The 19,738-nt window shown below is 36.9% G+C and overlaps 1 protein-coding gene across 1 annotated transcript in view; it reads left to right on the top strand.

The window, feature by feature from the left end:
* The window catches only part of cntn3b (contactin 3b), a 61,237-nt gene extending 58,086 nt beyond the window's left edge, over window positions 1–3,151 (top strand). Inside the window, exons 20-23 of the mRNA XM_036530763.1 lie at window positions 708–894; window positions 1,344–1,456; window positions 2,036–2,201; window positions 2,745–3,151. Coding sequence (XP_036386656.1) covers window positions 708–894; window positions 1,344–1,456; window positions 2,036–2,201; window positions 2,745–2,845 — 567 coding nt within the window. The 3' untranslated portion in view covers window positions 2,846–3,151. The remainder of the gene's footprint in view (window positions 1–707; window positions 895–1,343; window positions 1,457–2,035; window positions 2,202–2,744) is intronic.
* Window positions 3,152–19,738: the final 16,587 nt, after the last annotated feature.

Here is a 19,738-nt window from a genome sequence, read left to right as displayed (position 1 = left end):
TCATTATTTATAAACTTGAAAATTATATCACTAGATACCAAAGCATGAATATTAAATTTGCCTCTAAACTAATATCTGATTATTTAATTCATCACATTAAATAATTCTCAATTGCTCAGAGATCAATCTTAATTGAAACTTTACATCTTTAACACAGGCATTTGAATACATTTGGAACACATTTACTATCTGAAAGCACAGATATCCTAAAAATCTTGTGGTGCACTATGTGCAAGTTTTACTTGACTAGAGCAGTGTGCATTTGCGTTGCATTTTTAAGAGTCTGCATCAGAGGCTGACTCAGTCTAGAGGGGACTGAGTGTACATCCCCATCTCGATCTTAGTGTAGCCACAATAATCAAAGTAAGCATTCTCATTCATTAATGTTTTACTTCCTTTGAATTCCTTCCTTCTCATCATCACACTGTAAATTTCCCAATGCCAAAGATTCAAACACAGCACATCCATCCAAAAGAGTGAAGGTAATGTGATATATTACATCTTGGAAAGAGCATGGTCAGGGAGGATTTTTTCTGGAATTTTTCTCCTGAACAAACATCACACAAATGCCACTCTTTTTAAAGCCAAGATTAAAATTAGTGGTTAAAAGATGATACCTTACCAAATGTATGCACTACTAAACTGCCTATATGTGCAATCCCTTCTCAAAAGTCACTGTAACTCTGTTTTCTCACCCTGGTAAACAGGTGGTGTATTGGGAAGATGACACCAAGCCCGAAACAGTGGGGAAAGTGAGAATATCTGGAAATTACACCTCTCTTAATGTCAGTGGCCTGAAAGGAAACAGTCAGTATTACTTATCCGTGAGTGCTTTTAACACCGCTGGAACAGGCCCACAGTCTCTGACTGTCAACGCCACCACCAAAAAGCCACGTGAGTCTCTTGCAACAAGATACAGTCATAATCAGGTCACAATTATAGCTTGTAGCTACATCGACTGTTTTTAACAGTAAGCACATGCACCCTATCAAACAAAGTCACTGGAATGGATTTTAATGGCTTCTCTTATTGTACATTATCAATTTCAAAGTCATCAAGGGGTTTGAGGGGGATTCCAAGAAATTACGTTTCATTTGTCAAGTGACAGGCACCTGCAGATTGTATATATCAGCTGTCCATCCTGTTAGTAACTGATGATGCATCACATAGCTACTGACCTGAATTTGACTCAAGGATAACCTGATTTACACAAAGAAGACCAGGGGGGCAATGGAAGGGAAAATAGGCTGAGGCCCTAGTGGATTGAATCTGGTATAGTGGGTAAGAGTGATGAGGCATGAGAGCTGTGAAGTGATGTGCTTTTGGGGTTCTTTCCCTCACAGCCCCGGGGCAGCCCCCCATGAACATAGAGTGGACTCTGATTGGCTCCCAGCTCACCCTTCATTGGGACCCTGTGACAGCCTTGGAGACAGAGTCAGAGGTCACCGGGTATCAAGTAAGTGCCAGGTAGCTCTTTCTCCACCACACAATATAGTACATTTTGTGAAGGAAACAATAATTGATGCTTTCGTGTACCTTTCATTCACCTTCATTGTAAGAATTCTGATGTTTGGCATTTTGGGGGTTGTAAATCTATATTTAGAGAGATAAAATGTAGATGTCTATAATATCCAAATGCTAGATGTACACCTTCAGCAATACAAAGGCTTTCATATCCTCTGATGTGTATGTTTCTGTGTGTATAATGTCCAAAAGTAAAATGCAATTTCAGGACCATCAGCAGTCCTAAGAGCAGATAGCTGAGACTGTTCTGTTGCTATGGGTCAGATCCTCATGGGTCTCTGTCAAACACATGGCTGCATATTGCAATTAGTGTGTCTCCTAATCTTTAAATCACTATAGCAAATCAAGCATAGCAACAGCTCACACCAGCTAAGCTCCCTTGTTAAGATGCAACCGTATCTATCAATTTTATCATTCTCATTAGTGGCATTCAATAATTTTCCACCAATGAGGCATATCCAAAAATATTTTCCCGGACTGAAATCATTATGTGTTTTGTTTTCTCCTAAAGGTGTCGTACAGAAGACAGCGGTACAATGACGTGAATACAATCACAACCAATAAAACAACAGCAGAACTGACCCTCTCTGCCAACGATGACTATCTCATTCAAGTCAAGGCCTTAAGCGATGGAGGGGAGGGCACAGGCAGTGAACCTATCCATATTCACAAATTAAGTAAGCTCGCCCCTCTTTTTACTGTTTTTCTCCTGTGAGAATTGATAAGGTTATAATGATGACTCAATCATCCTAATAGCACATTTATTTTGACCTTGTTGCATCCCTTGCTGACCGTGTGTAATGGACTTCTTTTGGGTGCAAGAAATCCGATCTTTTTAGAAATTCATGTGCAATGCAATCCATCTCTGCCACGGGGTTATTATTCCTTGTTGACTGCACAGCAATGCAGCATAGGAAATGGGACCACGCGCTCCCCTCTGCTGTTCAGAATTGAAATGTGTTTCAGTCCTACTCTAAAGAGATCTGCTTTCCCTGGCAATATAATGCTTATCATTTCAGAATTCTTTAATGGCCTTTCCTGTTGAAAGCCATTAATAATGAAGATACGGTGAGCACTTTGTATGCAGCATTGCTCTTTGATTTACGACATGCTGTCATAAAATTGAGGAGATAGATACAGGGGTGCAGGTTTTTTTTTTCCTCTGAAAATGTTGAATTTTCTCATTCTTAAATATCTATAACATGGCTGTTTTCTTTCAGGCATGGGAGCCAGGGGCTCCAGAGCTCCATGTTCCTGCTCCCTTGGTCTTTCGCTGGTTTTCACTATGGTCCTCTCCACGTTCAGATCCACCTTCATCTGAGTGTTGAGACAAACCTGCCTGTCTCCAAACTCATCCCAGTGTTTTTTTTTTTTTTACCTTAGACACGTGAGCAGTGATATGTTCATCCCTCTGTGGCTCTATGTATATTGCATCCATATTGAAATTCAAATTCATACTGAAAACAGAACAAAAACCTGTGGCAAGTGTGACATAACAGGGTAATGCATATTGTAATTTGAAATGTATATAACAAAAAAGAATTAGTGTGCATGTTTATGATGCGATATCTTGTCTTATGTCATACATGCCATCACACTACTGTATGAAACGATTTCAAAATGTTTATGCCAGCTATACATATTTCCATATGGGAATATTGATGTCAACATTACTGATCTGTTCGCCTCGAGTATCCTTGAAGAATATAAATGCCTTAATGCCATTTACATACCAAAGTAGTTGACGAAAATACATATCATATTTGTTTATGTTAATTACATTGTAAAAAAAAAAAGTCTTCTTTGGGTCATTGTTTTTTATTTTCACATTTATTATTATAGGTCTGAAATGTAATTCCCATTTAGAGTTGTGATGGTAATGTGTCACCAAAGGTCATTTAAGGTTGTCGGAGAGGATAATGCAGGGAGTATTAAGAAGTAATCCCTGAAAATTCTTAATTTTAATGGAATTGCAATTAGAATTAGTGGTAACAGTGGAAATAATCAAATATGGCAATGTGTCAGCTCTTTTAAATAGCTTGGTCTTCATGTAAAAGCCAGTACCACTGTGGCACATCTGCAAACTGCAATCTGAGATTTTACAGTCATTGATTAAGTGCATAAGGTGGTAAAATACTCACTGGTGGTTTTGTCACTTTAACAGCTGAATTGTTTGCTGAACCTAAATTGGGATCAGATGAGATCAATTCATGAGCCAGAAGGGAATTATTTACCAGATGAATTAAAAAACAAAATGCATAATACAAAAAAAAACATAATGTGTACCATATGTATGTGTCCTTACTAACAGGGACCAGGGCTAGAAACTAGTATCATCACCTGTGCCTCTTTACAAACCTATCCTCCATTCAGTCCATTGTCTCAGAGTAAAATTTCCTTAAAGATTTTAAAAAACCAAGACCCTCCTTATAAGTCAGCATATTGTCAGCTCTCACTTTTGTACTGTACTATATGGTTTATATATTCTTGAAGCCTAGTACGGTATATATTCTGTACACAGTGACTTGTTCTCGGAAATTTGAGTATGTTTAGCGCTTGTGTGAAGAGAATTTTCATCATCCAATTTATTTTTGGTCAAGACACCTCTTTTGCTATATGATTAACACACTGTTAATCTGCTTGGCTGGTCAGCCCCACTTAAGTAATCCAGCAAATTACAGCTGGAATTGCATTCGATTAACATTGGAGTCACTTTATGGTAAAACTAGTGCCTTCACTAGAAAATGTACATATGACTCAAGTCACTGGTGTGGGAGAGCCGTCCATTACAATGTAATCAGTGATATATAACTTAATAAATGAGTAAGCATGTTAACAAATGAGTGAAAAGGGTAAGAGGTCAGAAGAAGAATGCATTAATGGAAGTGATTCTATTAAAGATGCATAGATACTACGGCACGCGTGATAGTTACGAAAGCATTGAAAGTCAGACAAACAGCAGAGGTGGATTGAGAATGCCTGGAACTTATTTTCTCAACATTTATGGTCGATAGAACATCCCAGCATAATTAAAGGTCTGATCCGATGTGTAACTTTGAAGCTATTAAGACGTCTGAATAAAATACAGTGTGGCAGCGGAGCTCAGATTGAGAGAGCACCAAATAAGCTTCTAGTGGAACTACAGTGTATCAGGACAGTACCGGCCAATTGGAAGCAGAGGAAGAGGTCCTCCTTCTTAAATCATCACGAGGGTCTGCCTGCATAAGGCACGGTTCCAGGACTGGCGTAGTTGTAGACTTGATTCTGCTCAACGTCGTAGTAAAGCCGATGGCTGCCCGCTGCAAGGGGACTGTGCCTTTACCAAATCCAGGACTGTTAGACCTGGCTGCGCTTCAGCAACATTTCAGGCAGCGCCCTCGCACATTTGCACTTGTTTTCAAAGTCGAATGAAAGCACAAGGAAATGAACCAAGGTGACACAATGTCCCGCAGTGCTCAGGCACTGGAACAGGTGGGCAGGCCTCAGAGGCCCCGAAGCCCAAACAGCACTTACCACCAGGCTGTCCTATCTGCTCCTTCAGCACTTTCACAAAGGCCTGCGTCTGTTGATTAGACTGCTGCAGCAGAGTCAATGGGATATTGATTTTTCACTCCTATTATTGCAGCTGTCACAATTCAGACGGCTGATTGACTGATGCCACTGTTCCTGTCTTGGGTGTTGCTAGGTTATGGTTTGATATGTCCTTTTCTCTTTCCTATCGCTGTTCTTCGGCCTATTTTTAGTAGTACATTACAGACCGCTATGTTTAACATAAACTCCACTCCTTTAAAGAATTAACATATTACAGAAAAAAGGAAGAAATTTCAAATGTAATATACGTGTAATAATTTTGAATCATGTTCCCTTGTTGCTGAAAAGTTGTGTTAAATCCATTGCTATTGTAATTAATCAGTACTCAAGTGATAACATTTTCTTTTGTTATTTTAGTGGGTTCAAAAAACTATATTAGATTATGGTCAGTGGATTTGTAATACTTAGCACTTACAGATCTACCAAAAGGATGGAAATGTTCAGAAATTAGCGTTTTCTTAAAGGTCAAGTGTTGTGAGAGAGCAAAATTCCCATAAAATGAAACCCACTTGGAGCTCAACTCTCATTTAGAAAATCCTCTGACTGTATGCTTTCAGTAGTTTTTTTCTTCATCGTTAAGGAGTTCAGGCTTTTCTGCAGGGGCGAAACTGAAAGAAGTGTTTGTCAATATTAAAATGGATTGAAATGCCACTGAAGTACCAAAACATTGAAAACACAAAATCAATCATGGCATTATAGACCTTAGAGTACCTAGTCTGATTCTAAACCTTAAAAAAGGGGAAAAAAAATTAAAGGAAAAGATCTGACATAATAGCATTGACTTGAAAGTCTCTCTTATCACATTATTCACTATTCAAAAATGGTGCATACAATAGCTTTTGATCCCACTCTACATTAAATGGGCAGGGTATACTCAATTGCATTGTACTTTACAAAAATGCATATAAGATTAAAAATGAAGTTTTACCCACACATTATCAATTAGCCCAGCAAGTAGCACTCTCCTTTATCCAAACTTAACGTGCACGAGTTCAAATAAAATACTAATTTTGGGTGTAGTTCTACAAGAGTTTACTTGCATTTAGAACACAGAATTACATACTTCCCCTGGGTGTTAAGTAATTATGTATTTATAGATGTCTTACTGCCCATTTAATGTAAGGAACAGCCTGGTGTGTATGTGTATAGTGCATTCCTTGATAAGATAAGAAAGGCAACATAATGCTGCGTCTTTGTTTATACTCGAGGCCATGATTTAAATTAAGCATTGTTACATATGTGCAAGGAAGGCACAAAACCCAAGGGTGTCTTTTTTTAAAATAATGGGTTTAATGGAATTAACCGCCCAGATATGACATCGATACTCCTCACATGTACAATAGTTACCTATGACAACATTGAATATTAAGGCAGATATATTTATCTATTTTTATTTCAACCTGGCAGACACTTTTACAACACTTGGCCTTTGATTTTAATACTGCTGTATTAATTCAATGTTTTTGCAATCTCCGTGAGATTATTTATAAGATGGTGTTTTCATATTGAAAAGCGATTGGTTTGTGTTGTATACTAAAGTTGTGCATGTGAAATATTGTTTGGTGCATTTGTGTTGAAATTTTATAAAATGAACTTAATAAAAATGTTTGCAGCTGCATAATGTGACAGCCTTGCATTATTTGGATGAGCTACTGAACACCAGAATGCATTCTGTAGCTGATCCCACTGGTTCTGTACCCTAGTGTCAGCTTGTTCTGAAGAAGAAATTTTTAGCTACCCATTGTTTAAAAATAAGCTACAGTACGTTCTCATGAAGAAGAGAAGATGAACTGTGGATACAGTAAACACTATATGATTGACTTTAATGATAAAAATGGCACTTCTGCAATGTGGTCGGCAGCTAGAGTCTTGCTGTTACTTGGAAAAACAACCAATTTAGTCACTTTCTAATCAGGCAGATTGTATTTAGAAAAGCTGCCACTTAATAGACAGCAAAGATAGGTGGTTACCAAAATATCTTTTGTTCCATTAACAATTATTCTATTAGACATCATTTTCTGTGCAGTGCATTATTTTTTGCATGCACATTATTCACATTATTGTTTTGTTTTGCTCTGTTTTTCTCAGATATTGTCCATTTAAACAGCTGAATATTTACTGAAGGTTCCAGTGAAGTACCTTGCTCAAGGGCACACAAGCAGTGGCTAGACCTTCACTACTATTCCTCCCTTCCACCTCATATTAGTTTAATTATTGGTGCTGTTTATGGTTAAGACTTTAGCTCCAAATAGCATTCATAGGAAACATATCATATATTTTTCAGTCCTCAGTGTCAAGTCATGTTAATCACTAAATCTTTGGATTACGTCCCCTGTAACCTGGTCTGTTTTCTATCCTGCATGTTTTATAGACATCTGTCCATAGAATAATTTCTTTCAATTTCAAATAAGGTAAATGGTTCACTGCATTGTAGCTAGCTAGAAGGCTTATATCATGAACTGATGCAATGACAACTGAACTGACCCTCTCCCTCTTCTGAGATAAGATAATAGGTACCTTGCTAAGGCTGATGCTCTAGCGTAACTAGAAATTTTTAGTATTTACATTTACATTTATTTATTTAGCAGAAACTTTTATCCAAAGCGACTTACAAAAGTGCATACAGCAAGTATAGCGACAGTACGGTTTGACCCATCAGGCCGTGTGCCAACTGCATGTGATTTATGCAACAATTGTGCGATAGGCATGCATGTTCACTAACACAGGACAAACTACATGAAAAATGACTTTGGTGAACAGACACATTTCATTTTTAACTATTAATTTCTAACCGTACTGTCACTTGGAAGGACTTTATCCTTTATCCCTTTATCCTATTTGAACTGGCCGCAACAATTTATCTGACCAACAATGTTACAAAACCATTTGCAAAAACCATATCTGTATGATTGATGTTTCAGTGTGCATATACTACTATTCCTTATGAAGTTAATGTATGCTAGAGAAGAAATTATAAACTCTGACTTTGGGCAGGGATTTGCACTGTGCCACCCATTTCAGCTTTAATCATCTTCAGTTGCTTGAGTTTGAGCTTGCAGTTAACACAGCTATTGTAAATCAATTTGACTGCTGGGCATAATTTCAGAATGGCTGATAGAATTACTGATATGTAAGTGCTGCATTATACAATGTGTTTTTTTGCTCTTTTTTCTTACTTGCATGGGTACAATAATGCAATGCTTAATTGGGTTGAAGGCTGTTTCCTTATGTAATCTAATGCCAGGATTGAGAAGTTCAATAAGTCTTCGGGAAGCTCAGCTCCTGGGATTCACACATCGATGATGAGTAAGACTTTTTAGTCTGTGGGATCCAAATAGGATTACATTTTACCATAGCAGTTTGTAGAACAAAGTACTGTGTCTCCATGTAATCACATTTCCATTAAAAAGAATCACAGTTCTCCAGAGCTTTAAATACTTTCCTGTTTAAAGTACTAGTGATGTCAATATTTTCCATAAATAGTAATTCATTTTATTCACATTGCAGATTTATTTGGTTCATTTCACTGCCCATGATTTAACCAAAAAAGTATTTTTTTAATACCACTAGTGTCATTTCCAAAATTTCTTAATAATTAATTATGAATTATGATTTAAGACCATATGGGGGTTTTACTCCCCAGGTTTGTGTAAATGTAAACATGTATGTACCGGTGGTGGCCCTTGAGTGAGTCATTTTGGAGGCATGGAACGGCCTTTACAATGTTTTAATGATTCACCATCTTATTCGTTTTTTATGTGTTTCCTTTTCACACTGCCGAGGCTCCGGGTTGGACATCCACACTGCTCAAGCAGAATGCTCTTTATAAGCAATATTGTTATGTGCCTAGCTTACGAATGGAAAGCAGTGTAGCGTTTCCACTGTTTTCTGGTCAAGCCTACTCACAGGAGTGGATAAATGAAACAGGGAAACAGTTATGCCAAAAAAGGATTTACAAAATACTATCTACAGGATGTGAATACATTTCACTCTTCATTTAAGCAAAAAAATGTAACATACACACACACACACACACACACACACACACACATATGCACACACATATATTCCTATACATAATTCCTTTCTTTCCCTTGATCCAAACACTCTACCTTACTATTCTGCTTATGTCTTCATGGTGTCCAATACCAGAATGTTGTTCAAAAGACTCACTCAGGCCATGACTATTCTGTGTAAACCTGTTAAATAGCCATGTTGAACTACAGCCCTTTTGTAGCAAAACACAGGTTGGGTGAGAATGGATATAGCATGAAATTTTAATGTTTTTCTGTATCACAATTTGTTGGCTTTGTGCTGCAATTCTGAACTATCATTGAAGGTCGTTAGTATTGACGCACTCTACTTCCTTTGAGTTGTGTGTAATTAGAGGTGCAGCAGAGCTGAACATTTGCCTAATTAAGAAGAAATGCCAGACTCTTTAAGATGTGCAACAATGTCTGAATGCCAACCAGAGCTTTTATTTGCTAGTGAGGATGTATAATTTGGACTTAAATTTTATACATTGCATTCTGTTTATAAGAATGACTGGTTTAAGAATCAACTGCACATAGTGATGCAGAATTTTTCTGTATTAGCAGTGCTAATTCTCTTCTTGTAAGAATGAAGCAATCCACTAACAAGAGTCACCCACTTTCAACATTCAATATGATACTCCATTGAGTTCAATGGGACATAATAAACAAAATTTGTTGAGTTTGAATACAGTAAATATTGTGTCTTGCATCAGATACCATAGCAACTACCACAAAAAGTATTTGGAGAACAAAGCTGTGTAGTTTACATGTCAGTTGAGCCCAGGCAGCTATTGAGGCAATGCTTGTCACTTGTTTCAATTAAAATAAGTTTAGAAAAGAGTTGATTTTAAAACTTAAGACTAATGACCAGGCAAGTGAAAAGCTTTGGCACCAAGCTGCAACCAGGAACATGAGGAGGAACCCCAGGAACCTGTGAGGAAACATAGGCTGTTGAATACGACACATGGGAGGTATTGAAGCAGGTACTGTATGTTGCAGACCTTGTTCATCAGCATTCAAAGAGATCTGAAGCTGTGAATAAAATGTTACAGGAGACTTCCAATATAATACACTAATGATGTGTTGTGTGTGTAGAACTAGTATCATAATCAAGTTTTCCACCATGAAACTATTATCTCTCAGATGAGTAATTCTAATGTGTGTTGTTTGATTTAAACAATTTGTAGCTGAGAATTTTGTTATGAGTGATGTATTTGCACTCCTCTCTCTGGTGTCTCTTAAGTGATTCGTGTCTTTCTGCACGTCAGATGATTTATATTCTCCTTTTTTCAAATTATGTCTTGTGTCTTTGGCAATTGTGGAACAAGCTGTAGACTGACAAGAAGATCACAAATCTTTTCAGATGTGAGAGCAGACAGAGCAAAGACAGCAGAGACAGCAGCAGGGAATCAAGACATTCCTACTATTAAAAAAGTGCTTTATAATTGTTCATATACTTTGAAAACACAAAATATATAATATATAATATATATCATACATATTGTGAAACAAAAAGTCATTGAAAGCATCTTTTGTTTGTTTGCTTATCTTATTCAGTCATTAGGTCTCTGTCACCGCATTATGTTTTAAAAATGTATTTGCTTTTCATGGAACCATAAGAAGTGGGGAGCAGTTTGGTCTAACGATAAGGAGCTGGTTTGATTCCCATGTGGGCTGCTGCTGCCTGTGTACCCTAGAGCAGTTTGTAACCTAAATTGCCTCAGTAATTGTCCAACTGTGTAAATGAAAAACATGGAGACATGTAAAATATGCAAGTCACTCTGTATTAGAGCCTCTACTAAGCAAAAGTAATGTAAGAACAGTATTTAAAGTATTCAAAGAATTTCATTTTGCTAGTGTGGCATGATTATGTAGAACGTAATGTGTTGAAATGCCTATGTTTTGGAATATGTGAGTGCTTCCAATTAATTTTATATTGATAGCTAGTTAGCTAGAGCTGAGCCAGAACATCAGAGGAATGATTATGATCTCCTGCATTTCACAGGATAATTGGCTTGCTAGATATTGCTAAATCAGTAGAGCAAATGGGCCCAACAGTGAAGAAAAAACAGTGAAAGAGAAGCTAGGAAAGATTAAACCCAATGAACAAAAAACCCTGCTGTGTTTTGTGACCTGATCAAACACTTTGTGCAAGTGTTCATAAAGGTTGAATATCACACATAGCACAGTCTGCTGGAATGCAGAAATATCCAGCGATATGAAAGCAAAAAATTCTGAGGGCTAAGGGAATTACAGTGTCGCAGCAAGGGGAAATAAAAGGTAAATAACCTTTTATCTGATCCTTCTATACCTGAGACTCAAATAGTGTTAAAGATATGTGGAGATGGGGAGGCCTGCTGGTGAATGCAATCCCAGTTTGTTTTTAATTGATGTAACCACAGTGTTTGTCGTTTCAACAGCTGTGAATTTATATTAAATGTACAGCATAATATGTGTACATGGGGAAAAAAATAGCAGGTTAATGTAAATTATATTGATAAATGTTAATGCAATAATATGATGGATAAAGTATAAAACACATTCTTAGATAATATTCATTTAAAAAATCATGCAATTGGTAACATATAAACATATTAATGCGATATACATTAAACAACACATAACAATATTGATATTTTTATTTATCATGCACAATTGCTAGTTGTGGGTACAGACATTTTTTCATGCAAAATTCATGGTTAAACATATGGTAAATATTTCATCTCGAGTACAGTGTTTGAAGACAAGTTGCTTATTTTGACTGTCAAGAAACAAAAGCCACAATGGTGATGTGATTCATATAATGCATTGTCAATATCGTGTGTCCCCCATTAGTGTCCAGCAGTACTTGTACTCCGCAGGGCATAGAGGTCACAAAGACATTGATTTGCAGATTCATGCAGCGCTCTTCCAAAAGAGCTCTGCTCAGACCAGCATGATTCCCAGGTGGATACAATCTGCGATGAACACACTGATCCAGAAAATTCTAGGTTAAACCCGCCTGGTCACATTGAACACTAACATTCCACCCTCATTATGCCTATAGACTTCCCAGGTCATTTCCCACACGTTTGTTGTTCATATTTTTATTCAGGTTAAGAATGTAATGGAAGTGTCTCAGTTCACAAGTAAATATTCCTAATTCCTGCAATTAGCTGCTGCCTATTTGTTTTGTGAACCCAGACTGAAAGTTTTCTATTATGCCCATGGCCAACAATACATAACTTGCAGAGAAAGCATGGTAACTTCAACATGATGCCTCTTCAAGGACAGCACAAATGTACAGTAAGCAGCATCACCAGGAATCATGTGACGTACATCTTTTAGAGAACACCTCAGGCCACAAGCAAATACTTTAAACAAAAAAGTTAAGGTCAACTATAAATTGATTTTGATGGGTTTGATAGGTAGAATATCTTAATTTATGTTTTTGTGATCAGAATGTGTTTTTAAGAATACCTTTCAGACCTCGCAGAAAAATGTTCAAATGTTCAGACCAAATCCCTGATGACTTTACCGTGATGCGGAGGTCCATAAATGACTAAAACATAATTCATGTACACATACGTAAAAAGGATTCACAATTCTATAGTCTGAATACATTTTGAGGATACATGAGAAAGCTTTTGTTACATGCAAAGTGTGTTTAATCTTCGATGACTCAGCTGAATCCTCTCCAGTTCTGGTTTAATATGTAAAAAATATGTTTTCTTGGCAGCGAAACCTGTTGAGTCATTGAACATAATTTTCTCAAAGTGTAATGTACATATTTTTGCATGCCTTCGCATATTGAAAGAACTTCTTGAATTTATTTGAGACCCATTTAAACCCATGCTATAAAAAATATCCATATATTTAGTATCCAGTAGGTTGAATGCATTCACTCTTAGCCTAAATCTCACAGGACATCAGAGACCAAAGTTTCATAGGCAGCTCAAAATCATTAAGTACTTAAGAGCTGGAGACATGTTGAATGACCCGGTAAGAGAAAAGGCAGTGCAATCTGATGTGGGACTTCAGGTGTAAGGAAAGCCTAATGAAGTTGTAATCTTTGAAGCATAGCCATAGTCTCATGCACCATTTCATTTCAAGCAATATTCATTGGCTTCAGAGTTGTTGTTTCTTTTTTTCCCAGAGAGAATTTTTTTTTTTCAGTTCAAAGCCAAAATGTAAATTCTCACTTTAATCATGGGAGCAAGGGTGTTCCAGCGCTGATAGCTAATTACTAGATTGGGATGATACACCTAATCACAAAACGCTGATCACCGGTAAAGTTAACATGGAAGCCTGTAATTAATTGCTGTATTGTTTAATCAGGAAACTGGAACAGGAGGTCACAGCAATGGATATCTGGTCCAGAACCTGTAATGTGTGTGTATTTTTTTTTTTTCTTCATTGCATTGTCTCTTTTGGTTGGATTGGACTGATGATAATGACCAAGACAGTGTATCAACAAGAGAATATTACAAGATTGAAATGTCACCTTGGAATGTTCTATTTTTATTTAGAAATACAGTTTCCTGATCATTCTCGCAACAAACACTACAATCAGCTTGGACAGAGCATTATTGCAATACATGGCACATCAGACAATGGACATTAATGACAACAGTAAAATATCACACTAATGTGTTATGTTTTAACAACGACTTCATAAAACAAGAGAGAACACAGATCTAAGTTGAATATGCAATACGGTAAGGTTCATCTACTATTAAGCACAATTTTGAAGGTTGTGCCATCTTTATGATTTTATACCTGCTTCCTTTGGTTTTGAGCTATGACACAAACCTGGCTATGCTTTTATTCCCAAAATGTGAACAGGTTGCTGATATAAAAAAAAGAGTTTTAGTCATTGTTTGATTCATTTTTGTTTTATGTGTGCAGGTGTCAAGTGACACGTGCCTCCTTTGAATGCATTCCAAATTCTGTAGGTGAGCTTGTTTATCATATTTAGGTGAGATATGCACAGAAACTTTCTTTAATGACCATTCTATGAATGTACTCTGAAAAGCTAACACAAAAAATGGAGTTGAATGCAATCCAATGTCCAGTCTCATTCTGTGTGTGTGTATCCTCCTGTAATTAAAAGCACTCCATTTTATACTTTGAACACACTGGGAGGACTACTGTAGTCCTTATTTATTTATTTTTTTCAATTATTGTGAATTTATAGATCCAAAACAGACCTCATCGGCTAGTAAAAGACTCAGTAATTTCAGAAAAGAGCCACCACAAGAAACAAAGCGTGCAATAATTGGCATGCAGTACTGGACTTAGTGTTGTACAGTGCTGAAATACTTAAGGGTCCCTATTTCACCCACTAGAACTACACCTTTAGAAAGAGATTACAGTCCCTGAAGGGTGTCACAACTAAGTATCAGTGCACAGAAAGTCATCTAATGGGCATGGGGGTTAATCAGCTCCTGCCCTCAATAAAAGATAAGTGGGAACACTGATTTGTGGCATCTCATATAGATATTGATGTTTTTGTGCCTTTAAAGAAAATGAACATCCTTGTAACATTTTGTTTGCTGGTGTGCTGGCATTGATGGTAGTAAGGACCATCAAGCCAAAGATGTATTTAAAAGGATTATTGAATGTGATGCCTGTCTGTCTGTCTCAGGCTGAAAGCCAATGAGAGAGGAGAGTATAAAATGTACGTACATCTCCTATAACTCAGTCCCACAGGCAGACAGCATGATGAGACAGAGACGAGTAAAATCAGAGAATGTTGCTTGAACAAAAATTTACTTCTGACATTATTATTTGAGTAACTAGCTAGCTGTCTTAGTAACACTTTTTTCCCTATTCTGGTAGGTATTGTAGCTAAACAGCTACCCAGCTGTAGGTTTCACTGGGGGACTGGGAGTTCAATCCCAGACATGCCATCAGCCAACAATGACCAAGAGCCCACAGTGGCAGAACAAACTGGCCTGGTTAAACCAGGGATAAGGGCAGGAAGATTGTCCAGAGTTTGTCAATCTCATAGCATACCACCAACCTCAACCGGTCAATTGGAGGTCCTGTATAAAGCTTTAAATGAAGTGCCTTCCTCTGAAACATGTCTGTGCAAGCATGAGAAGTGGATTGCATTGTGAAAAGAAGCAGCAACTGACATCATGTTTCGGAGGACAGCATTTTTGCACTCTTCCAGATTGTTAGTGGTGGCTGCAGCAATGAAAGGCAGTCTAATGACATAATCTGGGATTCCAAACTTAGAACAAAACAGAAAAAAAGGCTAGTGAGCTAGCAAACTAACTTCCTTGCATTCAGCATGATGATCGATATTCCTCATCGATAATTATATGCGGTCAATTTAATATCCCTGCTTACTATCCCTGCTTATTGGTTGAATAAGTGCATGGCTGCAACTGAGAAGATATCAAACTCACATTCATTTTGTTTTTCTAGTGGCTGTTGCTAGCTGCAGGTCAGTCTGATTTAAAAAAAAACTGCTGACTAGGTACAGTATGGATGGGATCTTTAAAAAATGGATGCATTATTTCTATTATCTCCAGTAATGGCAAAACAGTAGGTGTTCCTCAGGAAAGGGGGTTGGTAAAAGGACTAACATTTTAAAAAGACACAATAACTTCAGTATTTGGCAAAGTGGAAAATAATAACCAGTAAAAAAAAATCATTTTAAATTCAAAACAGGATTATGACAGTAAATACATAAATGCAATGAAAAATGTATTCCAGTTCTACATTGCTTAATTGTAGGTTTATGTACAATAATATACAAAACATTGACTCATGAAAGCGTATACTGAGATAAAACAGTTCATAAAACAGCCACCTCCACTTTTCAAAGTATGTCCTGTGTTACCATACCTACCTCCAGTTCAACAAACAGTGCTGCTAATACAGATTATGGTACTACACTGACAGAGTAAATATGGATACTGGACAATGCATTCTCTGGACAATCCTACTGTAACGTGATGAAGGATTTTTAAAAAGCGGAGGGTGTAATAATGGTTGATGCCAGAGATCTTTTTTAGGTTAGAGTAGTGGATAGATTTACAAGAGATGACAAAATTATAACCAGAATGCATCTTATTCATTGTGGGCCAAGTCTATTACTCAGTCTATTGGAGAGCCTAAAGCAGGACTGCCTGGCTCCAGAGACCACTGAGCATGCTGTAAAGCCAGACAAAAAATGTACTTGAAGTGACTGTAATAGATGAAAAAAACAAGTAATTGAAAGAATTCAGGTGAAAGTGCTGTGCTGCTTCTCCTTGACCATGACAATGTTTTCCACCATATGCTGTATTTGAAATGGTCGTGTTCACTAGGGGTCACCACTCATCAGTTGCCGAGGTTTAAAATGTTACCTAAAACTGCCAAAACTACCATGCTATGGAAATTAAGCACAGACTACAGTATCCCTATGCACACCTAGTAAAGATTTTAGAATGAAGGGGGTTACATTCTGAATCAGAGCCAATCAATATTCAATCAAATTTTTTTGATAGCCACATGTTGATTTTTATTGACCATAGTGCCTGCTGGTTGCAAAGTTCTTGTTGACAGTTGAATCTAACTGTTATATTCAAGTGAATTATCCTTCTATAGTACATGTGTGTTTTGAGGTACAGATTTGTCAGGCGCCAGTGCATTGTGTAAACAATTCTGAAGTGTTAAATTTTAGTGCTTAAAGTGATATCAGTCCCTCTTCTTTTTTCTTCAGAGGCAGCTGATGCATTCCCTATTTTGAACACAGGCTATTAACATCTGGGATAGCAACATCAAACGTCCCACATCTTCTTGTGGAGATGTTTCACAAGTGATACTCCATGTGACTAAACAACATTTTTCGACTGTTCAGAGCTTTATACTTCAAGCGTGGACTTTTCCTACGTCATCTTCTCCATTAATCCATTAATACATTAACTAGCATTGATATAGACTGCATTTTAGACATATTCCTCATTCTGTATATGACTCTTTGAGCTCTAGACTTTGGTGCAGTATTGTCATTCACGTTGAAATCCTATTTTACAGCATGAGAGATGTAATGTTACTTTAGAGAATCTCCCTTTACTTTTACATTTGACTGGCAGATAAAGATACTCGTTTTATTCCTTCATGTTTCCCTCTTGCACTGTCTCATTATCGGGTTGGTCTTATCACAGATCTCATTTTTTTCAGTGCAGTTCTTTTCAACACCTTCCATCTCATTTGAAAGATGAATCTTTCGCGTTCTTAGTGCAGGGAGTCGTCTATGCAGTGTGTGTAAACCACAGTATGTTACTATTTTACCCAACATGCAATTTATTCCCTTTGAAATACATTATATAATGTGACATACCTATTTTTTACCTTGTCCAAAATTTTTTGCCATTTATGTTTCTTTTTAAGCAAAAAAAAATCATTATATCATAACATTTTTTATGAGTCATAACAAATCTAATCCAACCCATATCTGTAGATCTGATTTGGTTTGTTTTAGAAATGTAGTTTTTGATTTATAATTAACTTTTAATATGGGTGTTAGGATGTGAGTGAAGCCTATGACAAGATTTTCTACCAGGACATTAATGTCACAGATCCCGCTGTGTATATCGTGTATATCGTCTGGCCACTTTGTAAAGGCAACAGTGGGTAATCAAATACATACAGTGCGAATTTCAATAATGTGTGCATTATTACATACACTTCGTTATGTATAAGCCAAAATATGCTTTTATCAGGCACATTTTTCAGGCCGGTAGCATACACTTTACATCTGTGAATAAACCTCATTCATGTGCACTTCTAGATATTGACTGAAGCTGTTCAGATTCAGGTTAAGCATCTTCCTTCAGGGTGCAACAGCTGTGCCACACCTGGAAATTGAAACTGTAACCATCTTGACCTAAGCCCAGTTCCATATCTACTCCTACTACTTATCTGCTACTACACTGCCACCCGCTGCATAACTACATTGTTAGTGATAACTGTATGTACCCTATGTGATTCCAATAATATACATATTACACATATAGGATACATTAATATAACCGATTGCACTTACAGACAGCTGTCTTTATCACACTGAGCTGTAAGGAGTGTTACTGGGGATTTCTAATCTGCACATTTTAAAGTTAGCATAACCAAAGTATGCTGCTAGTATTGTTTACATAAATATAACATACGCGCACCAAAACAGTGTTGATCATACCTTAAATGATGCTGAGGCATAACATAAAGTTTAATAGATAAATATTTAATATATGCAAGTTTAATCTCTGCAGTGTCACCAAGTTCATGCTTCATTTCTTGGGCAAACGAAATGTCAGCGAGTCTTGAGAGGACATCATTCCATTATTCATTTCCAAGCCTCACATACAGGAGATAGGTCCATTTGTTTTAAGGATTTATGAATATCTGTCTTGCAAGCTAATTAACCAATGCAATTTTGGTATTCATTTTTTGTAACTTGTAACCTGTCCCTTTTCCTATGGATATGCAGAAAGCACACAAATATTATTTGTTTCATTTAATTTCGGCTTTCTCTGTCGCTGTTATTAGAATTACTGGAAATGAATGTTTATTTCATACAAATATGATGATAATGATATATAGAGGTTCAAAAAACATTAACCTTTCTAACAGTCTGTGAATAGGGAAAGAAAGATGTGATTGCTAATTTGAAAAGTTAAATTGTTCCTACAGCATCAGCACAAGACATCTAAATCCTTTCCCAGCCTTCTAAGTGCAAAGAATCAAGCTGTTCTTCCAAGATTTGTGTTTAAGGTCAAATTCATTCCAAATCATATTTACGTGATTGCATTCTGCCCAAGTACTATTGCCTACAAATCTGTAATAAATGAATTACCCTTATATATAGTCCAAATCCTAAAAAATAATGGGCACACTCCTGCCATACCCACTCACTACCAGCAGTAAGAAAAGCAATGTAGAAAATATCAACTTTGACATAGCTGTCATTTCTTGTGTTTCTGCAGTAATGACAATATTAACAAACAGATAATAGTGTGCTATGTTACCTGTATTAGCCAACTGAACTAGCTTTAGCCCCTTTAGAGGGGCGTCCTTGTGTTGCAAATGACAATCATAGGAAATGGTATTATTATAAAAATGATATTAGTGGTGTTATTGGAGCATTGAAAGGTATTACATGAACTAAGCATATACGGGAAATCAGAGGCAACAGGAAATGGAGAGAAAAGGCAGAGGAAACAGCTAAAAGGACCTCAATAGTTTTAATGTTGGTGGGCAGCTAATTCCACAAGAGTTGGTATGGAGACAATTTTGTAATTAACCAAAAAATGTTTTTCATATTTGTATTGAGAAAATATAATTTTGTAGGGAATAAAAGAACACAGAGATGATGTCCTAATATATAGTCATTGCTTCCCCCTCAAAGTAAAAAGGAACACTTTGCAGGCAATTTTGAACGAGGGTGAAAGTGGATTGCCTTGAATATTCCAGTCTGTTTCAATGCCATACTAATCCGTAACTCAATAAAACAGCTCAAGGACACTGCAGAGCTGAATAAGTTGTTGGTGTAAGGAATGGCACAGCATACCATTTTGCTTTGCTGACTGGAGAAAACTGCTCCTCTCTACACATTGAAT

This window comes from Megalops cyprinoides, chromosome 6 (genome assembly GCF_013368585.1).
Source record: "Megalops cyprinoides isolate fMegCyp1 chromosome 6, fMegCyp1.pri, whole genome shotgun sequence".
In the NCBI taxonomy this organism is placed as follows: Eukaryota; Metazoa; Chordata; class Actinopteri; order Elopiformes; family Megalopidae; genus Megalops; species Megalops cyprinoides.
Note: the sequence above shows the minus strand (reverse complement) of the source record. Positions and strands in the feature narration are given on the sequence as shown.